Below are 14180 nucleotides of genomic sequence, written 5' to 3' on the forward strand. Positions count from 1 at the left end.
CAAGGTACAGCATGATGATTGAGTTCTGGCTCAGGCATCACATGGCCTGAGTTTTCACCAATGTTCCATCACTTACTGCTTGTGAAAATTACTTAACATCCTTGGGACCTAAGGCTTATTAAATAAGCTAATATATGCCATTGCCCTCATTGCTGTGCTTGGCACAGAGGTAAAACTTAAAAAATATTAGCTACTGGTTTTGTTACTATTACCATATGAAGTATCCCTATTGGTATTGGTATTGTTGCATTTATTACAGTGCTGAGCACAAAACTGATAAATTAAAAAAAGAGAGTGATTAAATCAATATTGTTAGAATTGGCAGAAAGAGTGCTACATAGCAGAAACCAAAGATCTAGTTCTATTATGCATTAAACACTGCAGACTCTCACCAAGTCTTTTAAATCAGTGTGAACCCTGACGTTCACTTAAAAAGTACAGATTAAAAATGCCTATCCTACATACTTGGCTGGGTTTCTGTGACAACATCATGACATAATACATGAGCCCGTAGAATATGAAAAGCACTCTATCAATGAAAGGAAAAATGCTTACTATCAGTATATGATTCGGCCCTTATGCTTACAATAAGATGTAGAGAAAATGCACAAAGCATTAAGGCAAGGTAACTTCTCTGTTTCTAAAGGGAATAACACGGGATCCCTGGGTGGCGCAGCGGTTTGGCGCCTGCCTTTGGCCCAGGGCGCGATCCTGGAGACCCGGGATCGAATCCCACGTCGGGCTCCCGGTGCATGGAGCCTGCTTCTCCCTCTGCCTGTGTCTCTGCCTCTCTCTCTCTCTCTGTGTGTGTGACTATCATAAATAAATAAAAAAAAATAAAGGGAATAACACAATTGTATTATAAAGTCAAGATATAAGGTAGAAAAAGATTAGGAATGATGAGGTTTCTCTCTTGACCAGGCTAGACAAAAAACATAAAGCCAAGTCCATAGAAAATGTAATTACCTTCAAACCAATGAATCACATTTAGGGTAATCCCAAAATAATATGGTATTTAGCACATGATGTCAGTATCTTCCAAATATAAATATAATACCATAGGAAAAAAGAAAATGTTTTCCTTGCTGTATAACTGTTCAAATGATACATATTCATTTTTTTGAAATAATGTAAATGTAGGAAAGGAGACAGAGAAACAGAAAGGAACATCACTATTTCAGAAAGATATTTGATGAGATAAAATAGTGAACAAGGCCTTCAGGACAACCAAAATAAAAACCTAGTTAAAGATATTAGAAATGATGAGATAAAGCCAGAAAACAACTTTGATGCCTAAATTATTTCAGAAGTGGTTATTCTGTGAACAGAAACACATCTGGGAATGCATCTGGAAGAAAACTTAATTACCTAATCCTTGCCGAATTGAGTTTGGTTTTTTTGTTTTATGTTTTTGTTTTTTTTTTTTTGCAATTTCTTTGCCTCTGCTCTGACAAATATTGCTGCTTGTGTTTCCAAGCCACTAGGAATAAAACTAGATATATAAAAAAAAATGGAACAAAATACAAAGTTAGCACAATTTGTCTTTCATCAGATTGTGTGCCAGTAGGGACATGTGGATAACTGGAAGTCAATGAAAGGAAGAAAAAGAACTCAGGATGTTAGTAAGTTAGCTTTTTTTTTTTTTTTTTTTTTTTTTTTTTTTTTTTAAGACACACACTGGAAAAATCAGTCATAGGATAGGCTGGGTAGTATGAGATAACTCTGTGACTCACTCACAGAAATCACCCTGCCAAAGTGATGCCGACTTTGTGGCCATGTGCCCTTCACTGCCTGAGTATATAGTGGAAAGATCAGAGGACAGAACTTTCTCTGCAAGGCTTCCACCTGCCCTCTAGTGAGTTCTCCCCACTTAAAGGTTCCCTTTTACCCATGAGTGCTCAAGAGTTAACGGTTGTGGCATTTCACAGGGCAATCTCTTGAGTACAGGAAGCTTGGGGTGTGAGTGTATATCATGCTAAAGGGCTAATATTGTATAAGCAACATGACAAATTAACCCAGAATTACACAGCACATTGACAAATGATAATGGCAAATTCTGAGGCGAATAACATTATGGCATTAAAAGTCAACACAAAGATGCTACAGTAAGGCACAATTTAAAGTCTATGCGACTTGCAGGTAAAAACATAAGTGATCATTAATTCTTTCAAAACGTATTTACTGAGTGAGGGGCATGGATCTTGTCTCCCAAGTTTAAGGTCTGGTTAACATAAACCAAAAGGCCACCGGACTTCCAACAAAATAATCTATAAAAACAAATAGATCCTTTAATATATAAACTGTTTCATGTCTTAAAATGTATCTATCAACAGGACATTCTTATGTATTTCTTTCACACTTTAATGTGTGAATGTGAGGATGCAGAGTTTCTTTTGCTTAGCATGAGAACATATGCTTGAGAGAACCACTCTGCATGTTGTCATATTTTGAATACATGTGAGGATACAGTTTTATGGTGGGGAGTGACTGTGTAAATTTAATGCTGCTCAAATGAGGGGGCCCAATTAAAGTCTATGTCCAAGCTCACAAGGTCCTAGGATCCCTAATTATATCATCCTCAGAACAGTAAAGTAAAGAATCCTCTCATTAGGAAATAACTCAAAATTACATGAAAAAATAAAAATAAATGATTCAAATTTTATATTAAAAAAAATCCCACTAATAGCATAAAAAGATGACAGAAAAATCAGTTCAGTGACAATTAATAAAAGTAGTCAAACTTATGAGGTATTTATTAAAAATCATAAAACTTACATCTTGAAATCAGAACTGCACCTTTTTAATGTTAGGTTTCTTCCATATCCTGACATATCCCATTATATGTGTCAAGAAACCATCTTATCCATTCATATAAAAACATTAACTTAGTTAATTTTCCAACTGGATTAATAAATCTGAATAAAACAATTTAAGTCATATGATTGCTCATGACCAGCTGTTTTAAATTAGTATATTCAGTAATTTAGACACTTTTCTTTGCAAAGGTTGTGTGATTTAATAAATTCCCATATGCCTCAACATGTGCCAGTACTACTAGGTTATCTTCAATCCAGCTGCTGTTATAGTAATAGCTGCCAACTTTTAAACAACTGAAGAGAATAATGAATCAACTTCAAGTTGGCTCATAAGTAAACTTCTATTGCTCCCAGCTAAAACATGGGCCAGTTTCAACTGTAAAGAAAATTAATTAAAAAGATTTCACCTCTAGTGTCTCAGAGACATGGCATCATGAACATCACTGAATTAGTAGTTTAAAAGCCTACAGCTCCATATTAACTCCCACAGTCTGGATTTCAGTGTTAAATGCAATAGGTTGTTTTTCAAAATTGAATTTTTTTGATGAAACAGATTAGGAGATGCCCCATCCCTAATTCATACATGAGTATATAAGTCTCTTGTTGATGGAGAAAAAAAAAGATCAAGATTCTTAGCTGTTAAAGACTCATTAGAAAAAGAAAAAAAAAAAAAGAAAAAGGCTTCAAAAGCTTCAGAGAAAACAAGACATTAGTACAGGAGCTTAAAAGGGGAAAGCACCAAACCATTTTAAGTCAGGGTCATTTTATGAACACATGAAAGCAAAAATGACAGTGGTTTTTTTTTTTTATTTTTTATTTATTTATGATAGTCACAGAGAGAGAGGCAGAGACACAGGCAGAGGGAGAAGCAGGCTCCATGCACCGGAAGCCCGACGTGGGATTCGATCCCCGGTCTCCAGGATGGCGCCCTGGGCCAAGGGCAGGCGCCAAACCGCTGTGCCACCCAGGGATCCCAAAAATGACAGTGTTAAGCTCTCTTTAAAAACACACACACACACACACACACACACACACACACACACACACACACAAATGAACAATATTTTACTGAATTTTGATAAAACACTGGCCAAAACAATTTTGTGCTGGATCAGTTATCCTGACTAGTCGTCTGCTATTGAAGTCCCTGAAACTTTGGTGTTTCCCTTAAGTACTAATCTATTTGGCATAAAGCTGTGCTGGTTTTTATAGGGGAAAGTAAGCAAACTATGAGAGCAGCAGCCTGCTTAAAATACCTCATTTATTTCTAAATGTTTGTTGCAGTTGAAAATGACTCCCTGGATGGGTGGACTTCCCTGAAGGGACAGGAACACTTTATCACTGAAGAGCAAAGTTGGATAATATAGTCCGCACAGCAGTGAGTGAGTGCTGAACTATTCCTCACAAGCAACAGGACAGACTGGAGAGAAGATACAATTTTATGGCTCTGATGAACTGCCTAAAACCATGCAAGGATCACCTTATTAGTAGTGATAATTCAATTTCTTCTTGTTTTCAAAGAAAACAAAAAGGTATTATCAGGTATATCATATCATCTCCCTTCTACATTTTTCCAATACAACTTGTAAGTTATAATCCAAGTATGGAATTGTATACTGAGGTTGCTTCCGCCCTCATAGTGCATATCCTATACAGAGTTTTAATAAAAATAAACCTCTTAGAGATGCTATCTAGACTCATACTCTACCATTCCAGTGATTCATACCACTTGACATTGACATTGTGGATGGCTGGGTTGTGGGATGGAGTATCTTCTCCAGGGGTCTCCAATATCCTCTCCAGGGATCCCTGATATTTCCTGGAAATATTAGAGATCCTCAGGGAGAGTACTTGGTTCTGGGATCTTCCAGATAGTAGAATAGTTCTAGAAAAGCTACACAGATGCCTCAGGGTAATTCAGAATCTAAAGAAAGGACAATATGTTTAACCCTTGAATAAAGGCAAGAGACTACTCTAATACTTTGATTTGATCATCTTTAACCCCTCAAGGAGTCTGTTGAAACTGTTCAAGATGCAACAGATTTAAAAACTCCATCTTTGGAACAACATAAAAGGCTAAAAACTGATTGTGAAATTGTTGCCCAGTTAGTAATTCCCCAAACAACTGAATCAGCATTCACCCAAGTGGAGGAGAAAGAGAGGTGTTGATTCCTTAACCTCACTGAATCACATTAATGCAACAGACCATTTGGAAAGTGTTCTAGTCTATTCTGGACAACAGGATGCATGTCTACACTTGGCAAAATCTTGTGCAACAGGTATGAATTGTGCACATTATTTGCTACTGCCCTAGTAATAAGCAAGAGGCAAGAAATTTCACAGGTGCAACAATGTATTTGCAATTTTGAAAACATTCCATTAACCAAAGCCAATGTGCCCAAAAGGACTCTCTCACATGAGACAAGTTTACCTACAATAAGCTAAAAGAAATGCAAAGGAAGGACACCAGACCATTTAACAGATATCTAGCATAAAAATTCTTATTTTTTAGCTTTGACCTCAGTTCTCTTTAGGAGAAGAAAGAAGGAGGAAGGAAGAAGGAAGAAGGAAGGAAGAAAGAAAGAAGAAAGAAAGAAAGAAAGAAAGAAGAAAGAAAAGAAAGAAAGAAAAGAAAGAAAGAAAGAAAGAAGAAAGAAAGAAAGAAAGAATTATAGATGGTAGAGATCTGTCATTATTCTGTTTTCTGCTTTGAAGGCTGTATATACTTAATGATTATAATTATGAAATCCTAGAATAAATATGCCTTCTATTCACTGATTTGAATATTCGAACAATTAGCTGTGTTTGTTTGAATGCACACAAGTGTCTTTATTTCTAGTGGTTAGGATAATCAAGAAATGCCTAGAGGTGAAAAAAAAATAGAAAGACATAAAGGAAAGATGAGGAAGGAAGGAGAAAGTAAATAGAAGAAAAAAAAGATTTTAAAAGATTTCCATGTAGTCAGGATAAGTCACTAATTGAAGGTGGAAAAAATAATTGCTTACAATTTGTATAAAGCAATCATATCCATGTAGCACTTCGACATGGTACAAAAGTACATAATTATAAACAAGAAGATGAAAATAAAAATTTGTATCTTAATTAAGAAAAACAACAGAGGAAAAATTATGGGAAAAAAATTATGGAAAGTAGGAAGATCCATGCCACAAATATGCCAAGATAAATGACATTACCCCAGAGGGGAGAACAGTGCCCTAGACTTAAGAAGGTTTTGTATGACCTTGGCCAGCCCTACTATTTCCTGCCTTGTATAATCACAGAAGGCAGTCAGTGTTTGGTGATGATGAGAAGTAGGATTTTAAAGAATATAATTATGGGCTGCAAGTGTTTTCTGTGGAAACAAAATGATCATTCATGTCTAAGATTGTGTAAATATGCCTTAATTTTGGTCAACAGCAATTTCAACTTTAAAAAAACAGAATCCTAAGACCTCCTTATAAATCACAATTCTTCAAGTAATCTTCAGGGATAAGCGTGTAAAAGCAAAGACATTCCAGATAGTCTTCAAAAAATGCTACTTGGTAGAAAATTATCTATTTTGTAATGACATGACTTGGCCTACCTCGACATCAGAACCAGCTCACAACCTCAAAAAGCCACATGAAAGGGGATTTAAGCAAAGCCAAAGCAGTTTTCATCTACTAGGACAGGTAGAAAAATGATCACAATGCACATTACCTTAGAGAGACTGGCAATCTTACACAAATTAATGGTGTGTCGTGCACAGATGGGAGGTGGATATAAGAAAAACCACATCAAGGCTCCCTAAGGAAACTTAAAGGCTAGGAAAGCTTCAAAACTCTCGCCTTCTCTCTGGTACCTTTAATTGTGGCTACAATAAGTGCATTTTTGCCACATGCTTTTGAAAGGAAAAAAAGAATGGTTATTTCCTTAAGTACTAACAGACTTACTTCTCTTTCAGAAAATCCACTACTCTTTTGAAGTCAGCCACGCAGTATTCTCTTTTCATTTCCATGAGTACGGTGTCAGAGGCAGATTGGACTGGTATGTGCAGAAAAGCGTAGACTCTGGGATGATTAAGGATTTTTGCCATTTCCTTTAAAAAAATGGAGAGAAAACATTAATCATTTTAAAGAATTAGGTAATGGTTTTTCCTTCAGATCAACACTCACAAGGGCAAGCAAATAAACATGGCTGAAAACCGACTGTCAACCAGGCTCTTCAAGCGAACGTCAATGGGTAATACTCTAAGATGCCGTTTGGAAATTTAATATGACTTTCAGGGGATTCCACGCAAGACTTACTTCTTCACGTTAGGTGACAAAACGAAGGTAAACTCACAGAATCTCTGAGGAATAAAATTTTTGAGTACCTCAAAAATACCAAAAATACCATTCTTCCCTTGCCTCAAAGAAGTTTTATATTCTGTTTTGCTGCATGAGGAGAAACAGCAATAGTTAAACTGTTAAGGCTCTAAAATCCTGTGTACTTGAATAAAATCTCTCAATTTAAGGCTAGTCAACACTTTTTTTTTTTTTAAATACCAAAGGAAAAGAAGGAATGCATAACCTGTTGCTTCTTCAGCTAGTTGACTAACACGTATGTTTTGAGTATCTAACTATGCAAAAGAGACAGCGTCACACAATGAAGCCAGCAGACGGCCAGGGCTCACCTGCTGACATCTAGAAGTAGAGTAGGGAAGAAGGGAAGAACATGTAGAAGAGCCTCTCTGGCAAAGTTAGAGCAAACTGGAGTGAAACAAATTAGGAAACCCAGAGCGTGTTTTATAAAATTCCTCAGAGGACACAAAGGAGGGCAGGGAAAAGAGTAAGGAAAGAAAGTGTGCAAGAGAAACTGCACTCCCCCCTTTCTGGCCCAGGGTCATGATTGCTGGGAAGCCCTTTCTGATCTATTGTATAAAATCAGTGCAAGTTTAACTCTCCTTCACTCACTAGCTACTAAGGGAATTAGCTCATTGAAGAGCTATTCTTTTTAGGTTCCCATTCATCTGTATGAAAATGTGAGACCATGAACTTCAGGTACTTTCAAGGAAGAAAAATAGTATTGGATAACTTGTCTATTGAGTGCTTACATATAAGCACACACTGAATTATTTTGTTTTATTTTCCCTCTAGCTCAGTAGCTCTAGGAGGTGGGTACTGCTACTGTCTCTGTTTCACAGATAAGAAAACCAAAGCACAGAGAAGAGTGAAATTTCATTTTCCAGATTGTGTTTTTGGTTAAGGTGTCATCTTTTATCATGTTGAAAGTTAGCTGATGCAGTTAGCTGATGCAGAAAGTTAGCTGATCCTGCCCCTTTAGAAAACAAAGATTTTTCTTACATTGTTTGGTGAATCTTAATGTTGAGTCATGAAAGACCTGAAAGGTACAGAAGCCATAGCACAAAGCCAGCATATTTACTATGGGCTACATAATGCTAAGTGTTGTCTCACACAGCTTCATACACAGTAGGCGTTGAGTAAGGGTAGGAAGAGCTTACTGGCTAAATACCCAGCCAAGAAATGTAACAATTTTGTGAACAGATAATATATTAACCAGTTATTTCTCTGTTAAATAAGAAACTCTTAAATTCTAGCTCTAATGTATATATCGATGTCTATAGGTATCTATCTATCCATCCAACCATCCATCCATCCATCCTAAGCTATATATACCTAGTAATTTCTAGCAAAGAAAGTATGGATAAAACATATCCATTAGTAATATTACTGGGCTATTGAATTTCTGAGTCCAAAGAGATTTTTTAAAACAACTAAGCTGCTATTAAGAAGGTGACAGATCTGAGTTAATTGCACTTTTCTCTCACATTGATAAAAGCCCTAATGTTTGTAGTCAGTAGAAAGAAAAGTGGAGATGCACAGGGCATGATTGATACATATGCATGGGTGACCCCTGAATAACTGGGAGGTGACTATGGAATTAGCTGGCTCTCTGACTCCGTAGATCCTCAAAATACCTCAGGGTGGCCTACTGCTACTACTACAAGCAGGATACTGCTCTGGATGAAGTACTGCCTTGTTACAGTACGACAATTTGCAAATTAAAATGATAATAGTAACAAGTTGGATAAATTTGGTGGATTTTTCCCTTTGGCTCTCAAAATAAGACTTCCCACTAATAATTATCTTTAGCAACATACTATAGACTTTGCAATTTTAGAATAGCAGGCACCAGAAGACAAAATAAAAATAAACTTGCCCCTTAATTAAAGTCTATATTTCTCCTACTGAAAGAATTATGACTTAACATAGATTAATGTATCCCAAAGAGACAAAGTACAGACAAATATTTTTGTTCTGTTTTTAGTTCTCTTTCTCTTCTTGAGAACTCAACATGTTAGTTAAAAACCATTTGGTTTCTTCACCCTTTGAAATCCTTTTATTTCTAAGGTTTGGCTGATAGATAGCTACAGGTTCTCTGGTGCCAGAGATTACTTCTTCCTCTCTGATTCCTCAACAACTGCTCCTAGTGTTATCAGAGTGTTTTCTTGGTTCTAACTTGAAACGTGAGAATCAGACTCTCAGATGGAAGCTCTACGAGAGCAGGGAGTATGTTTTACTCCTCTTGCTGGATCCCCACAATGGCTAGTACTGTGCTAAGTATACCACCAAACCATATATATGTATCTGGGTTAAAGATGCATAAACATACATGCAAAGAGATTTAAAATATAAATGCTATTCGATAGGAAGATAAATTTTCAATGAGTAATAGTTCAGGTTTGATTAAAGCAGGTAACACATATTCAAGAAGGTAAACAAACATATAATTGGCCTGCCTTAATTTTTGGGAGTGAAAAATTACATGTTCATGTATAAGTAAACACAAAGTAAAAATCAGACATTTTGTAGGTAGCCACCTCCTCCATGGGTTTTCTTTCTGAAAGTCTGTTGCATCTTTATATTGGAATCATAATGTATTTTTCTTATCCAAGTAATTTATAAATGACCTGGCGTACAGGTTAACCAAAGGATAAAGAAACATTTAGTTCAAAATGTGGCTAACAAAAGAATGGCAGCCATGAGCAATCCCGAGCTCTGAGCTGGTGGAAAAAGTCTGAGTAGACAGGCAAGTATGCTAGTTGGCATGTATGCATACAAGGTGTGTGTGTGTGTGTGTGTGTGTGTAGTTCTGGTAGCAAGTAGCATAGAAACAGTAGCTCTTTTAACATAAGGTCATTTATAGTTTAAGGGCTAATGTATCAAGGCTGCTTAGCATCTAGACATTGACTACTTTATAAGCAGGGACTGCAGAACTGCTAACCAAATCCATGAAAGAGTATTTCCATTCAGTGCTTTTATTTGGAGTTGTCCTCTCATGAACTGGGAGTCATCTCAGTGTTATTTTTTCATAAACTTAAAAAGCAAAGAAAAAATAAAGAGTGGAAGAAAAGGGGCTTAATTTTAAAAAGGCAATTCTATGTATGGGTACATTTTTATTTATTTTATTTTTGAAAGAGAGAGAGAACAAACGTGCCCACATGAAGTGGGGGGTTGGGGGAGGGGGAGGGACACAGAGAGCCTGATGCAGGGCTTGATCCCATGACTCCAAGACCATCATGACTCGAGCCAACTCAAGGTGGCTCAACCAACTGAGCCACCCAGGTGCCCTTGTATGGGTACATTTTTAAAAGAAATGTTCCAGGGATCCCTGGGTGGCGCAGCGGTTTGGCGCCTGCCTTTGGCCCAGGGCACGATCCTGGAGACCCGGGATCGAATCCCACATCGGGCTCCCGGTGCATGGAGCCTGCTTCTCCCTCTGCCTGTGTCTCTGCCTCTCTCTCTCTCTCTCTCTCTCTCTCTCTCTCTCTCTCTCTCTCTCTGTGACTATCATAAATAAGTAAAAATTAAAAAAAAAGAAATGTTCCATTTCATTTTTGTTGTTCTGTAATCATCACATTAATTATCATATTCTACCCGGGTTTGAATATGCACTCTGCTAGCTTAATAAGGTTACTTAGTGTGTGTGTGTGTGTATAAAATATATTAATACTTGCATTCAGATGCCTGTGCATTCATTTTATAGTTATCTGTCCAAAAGCCCTCTCAGATTATAGCTTTGTTAGAAAGTATATGCATATTGAGAATGCGAACCTTCAAAATGCTACATCTTCCACTAAACTAAGACAGATGATGAAGCAAAAAGATACTTCAAAAAAGACAAATTACACCACTATCTTTAAGCATTATAAAAAATAGCTTATTTGAGATATAATTCAAATGCAACACAACTGACCTATTAAAAAAGTATGCAATTAAATGCTTTTTAGTATATTCATAGGATGGTGCACCATTACCAAAATCTAATTTTTTAGGATATTTTCATTTCCCCTAAAACAAATCCTGTACCTACTAGCAGTCTCTTCCCATTTTCCCCATTCCCCAACACCTTTCCTCCAGCCTGCAACAGCCGGCAATCTACTTACTAGCTCAATGAATTGCCTATTCCACACATCTCATATAAATAGAATCATTAGTCTTTTGTTACTAGCTTCTCACTTAAAATGTTCTCAAGGGTCATCTGTGTTGAAGTATGTAGGTATTTTTTTCAATTAAGTAAAATATAGGAATTTAGAATTCATTAAATATGCCACTTTATACAAAAGTATCTCAAACGTTCTGAATATTATTAGCTTGATTAAGGTAGTAAAGCAAGTTTGAGTCATACTTATGAACTTTAACAACACAATCTGGTGGTATAAATCTAATAGAGATTAACTTTTATATACAAAATCTTATTAGGAAAAACTATAAGAGATACTATAAAACATAGGGGAGAAATGTTACAAAATTTCTTCTAAAAAACTTTTCCTAGAAGGAGAACTGGGGGTGCGGGCTATAATCTTTTTTTTTGGCTCCCATTATTTGTTTTTTGTTTAATTTATTTTTTTTATTTGTTGTTTTATTGTGGTAAAGTACGTATGACATAAAATTTCCCATTTTGACCATTTTTGAGTGTACGATTTCATGACACTAAGTGCCTTTACAGTATTGCGCCACCATTATCACCATCCATCTCTAGAACGTTTCATCATCCGCAATAGAAACTCTATACCTGTTAAACACTAACTTCCATGCCTCCATATCCCCCACCTTTTATTATCACTAGTTTCTTTCTCTAGGAGTGTGACTATTCTAGGCACTTCATATAAGGGAAATCATACAATATTTGTCCTTTTGTGCCTGACTTATTTCACTTAGCATAATGTTTTCAAAGTTCACCCCTGCTGCAGCAATATTATGTTATTCTAAATATCTCTTTTCCAGGCAGTTGGGTGTTCTACTCTCAGTGCCAGGGCACACCATATAGACTCCTATTAGCACTAGTTTCCCTGTCCTGTAATTTTACCATACATGTTCACACCCCAAGGATATATCTTATTTATCTGCATCTCCCAATTTCTCTGCTAATGCCCGGCCCTTAAATGCTTAAGTTATAGTTAAATGAATGAATGACTGAATGACCCAAGTAATTAGTCAACATGGTTATATTACAGTAAGTCCTACAAAGACTTCTAGCTAAAGGTCAAAACAGTAATGCTTGTGTTCTAGGAGATTCTATTTCTGGAGTTACCTTCAACACTCTGAAAGTCATGTAAGTCAAGATAAAATAAGACCAGAGTCCTATTTCATCCATTACTTCTCATTAATGAGACTGTAACAGCCACTAAGTGAATTACCAGCACCTACATTTACTCAGCAATCTAAAAATACATTATCATTTAATAGCATCAGAAAGTGAATGAGGGAGCCTACGAAGAGAATATTTCCAATCCTTATGTCCCAAGTGAAGAGGATTAGATATTGTGAATAGATTCTAATTTGCATTTGATCTATAACTTAATTATAACAGGAAATTCACTTTAAACTGCAAAGAGTTAACATTTTCTGTATTTGCTTTAAAAGAAGTTGAGACGAATGTCCATTCTAATTAGGCTTCACAGAAATGTTAAAAGAACTTCAATGTTCCTTTACCATTACCATTTCATCTAAGTGTCATAGTCAATAATCAGACTTTACATTACAAAGATAAAAATATACATTAATACTAATGTCAGAACGCTGAGAGTTATAATTATACACACATTTTTAACTGATATTATCATTATTCTATTTTATAATTATGATTCTGCTCTGCCATCATCAAGAAATCAAAATAAAGTTTTGTATCCTGATTGTGGTGATGGCCACACAAATCTCTACATACATGAGAATTCATGAAACTTGAACACATGATTAAGTCAATTTTACTGTATGAGTTTTCAGACAAAATAACAAAGAGGAAAATTCACAGTAAAATCTGTTGTGTTTTAAACTATATAATATGAACAGGTATATACTAAAAAACAAATGTATAATATATGTACAGTTGCCTTTTTCCTATTAAAAAAATATTGAGTCTACTAACCACTAAAAGAACAAATCAATACATGATCAATTTAATGAGGAAAGTGCATCCCAGTTAGACTGAGCACTCAGTAAAGACAATTCTATTGGCTTCTCTCAGACCTGATATAAATAATTAAGGAATGTGATGGAAAGGCAGATGTTATTTTTAAAAAAATATTTTATTTATTTATTTGAGAGAGAGAAAGAGAGAGAGAGAGCACGCACAAGCCGGGGGGGAGGGGCAGAAGGAGAGGGAGAAGCAGACTCCCTGCTGAGCAGTTTGGGGTGGGGGTGGTGAGGGTAAGCCTTGATCCCAGGACTCTAGGATCCTGACCTGAGCCAAGGCAGATGCTTAACTGACAGAGCCACCCAAGCATCTGGTAAACTCAGATGTTAAAGATTTGTTTTTAAATATTTAACACATTTATTTATGGTCAGATTATTCAATCTAAAGTTAATTTAGATAACTTTTGTTTCAGGCGTTAGGTGGTAACAGTGAAAGGAATGTTCTAGTGATTGAACTGCTCCAGTCAGAATTGCTTGGTATGAAAAAGGAAGCAGCTAAGCAAGTATTTAGTAAACATCAAACTATATTTCTGGGACCGAGGATGCAGAGAAGACAGTAAGCTCCTCTGCCTTTTATAAACATGGGAACACAGAGCCGCCTGCTTCCATGAAGGAGCAGGGTGCCTGTGTCAGACACTCTGCTGAGCAGTTTGTGTGTATCTCATCTGTCCCCTCATCTCACAATGTAGGGTTTTTTTTTGTTTGTCATTCTGTTTTTTTTTTTGTTTTTGTTTTTGTATGGTAGACTGTGTTGCTATTTGCCAAATATTCTAGTTTCCCCTCCCTGTGGAACTCAGGAGCAGCTGTGTGACTTGAAAGGCCAATGAAATGTGGACAAAAATGACAAGTATTACTTCTGGGCAGAAGGTTTAAAGCCAGGGGTTCTCTATGTCTTTCATTTTTCCCT

General features: G+C 36.3%; 1 protein-coding gene across 5 annotated transcripts in view; it reads right to left on the bottom strand.

Moving 5' to 3' along the window:
* The window catches only part of CDKAL1 (CDK5 regulatory subunit associated protein 1 like 1), a 636452-nt gene that overhangs the window by 205219 nt on the left and 417053 nt on the right, over nucleotides 1–14180 (bottom strand). For all 5 annotated transcript variants that reach the window (XM_055322912.1, XM_055322911.1, XM_055322910.1 and 2 more), the window contains one exon: nucleotides 6749–6894. In XM_055322912.1, the coding sequence (XP_055178887.1) occupies nucleotides 6749–6894 (146 nt within the window). The remainder of the gene's footprint in view (nucleotides 1–6748; nucleotides 6895–14180) is intronic.

This window comes from Nyctereutes procyonoides, unplaced genomic scaffold (assembly GCF_905146905.1).
Source record: "Nyctereutes procyonoides isolate TBG_1078 unplaced genomic scaffold, NYPRO_anot_genome, whole genome shotgun sequence".
In the NCBI taxonomy this organism is placed as follows: Eukaryota; Metazoa; Chordata; class Mammalia; order Carnivora; family Canidae; genus Nyctereutes; species Nyctereutes procyonoides.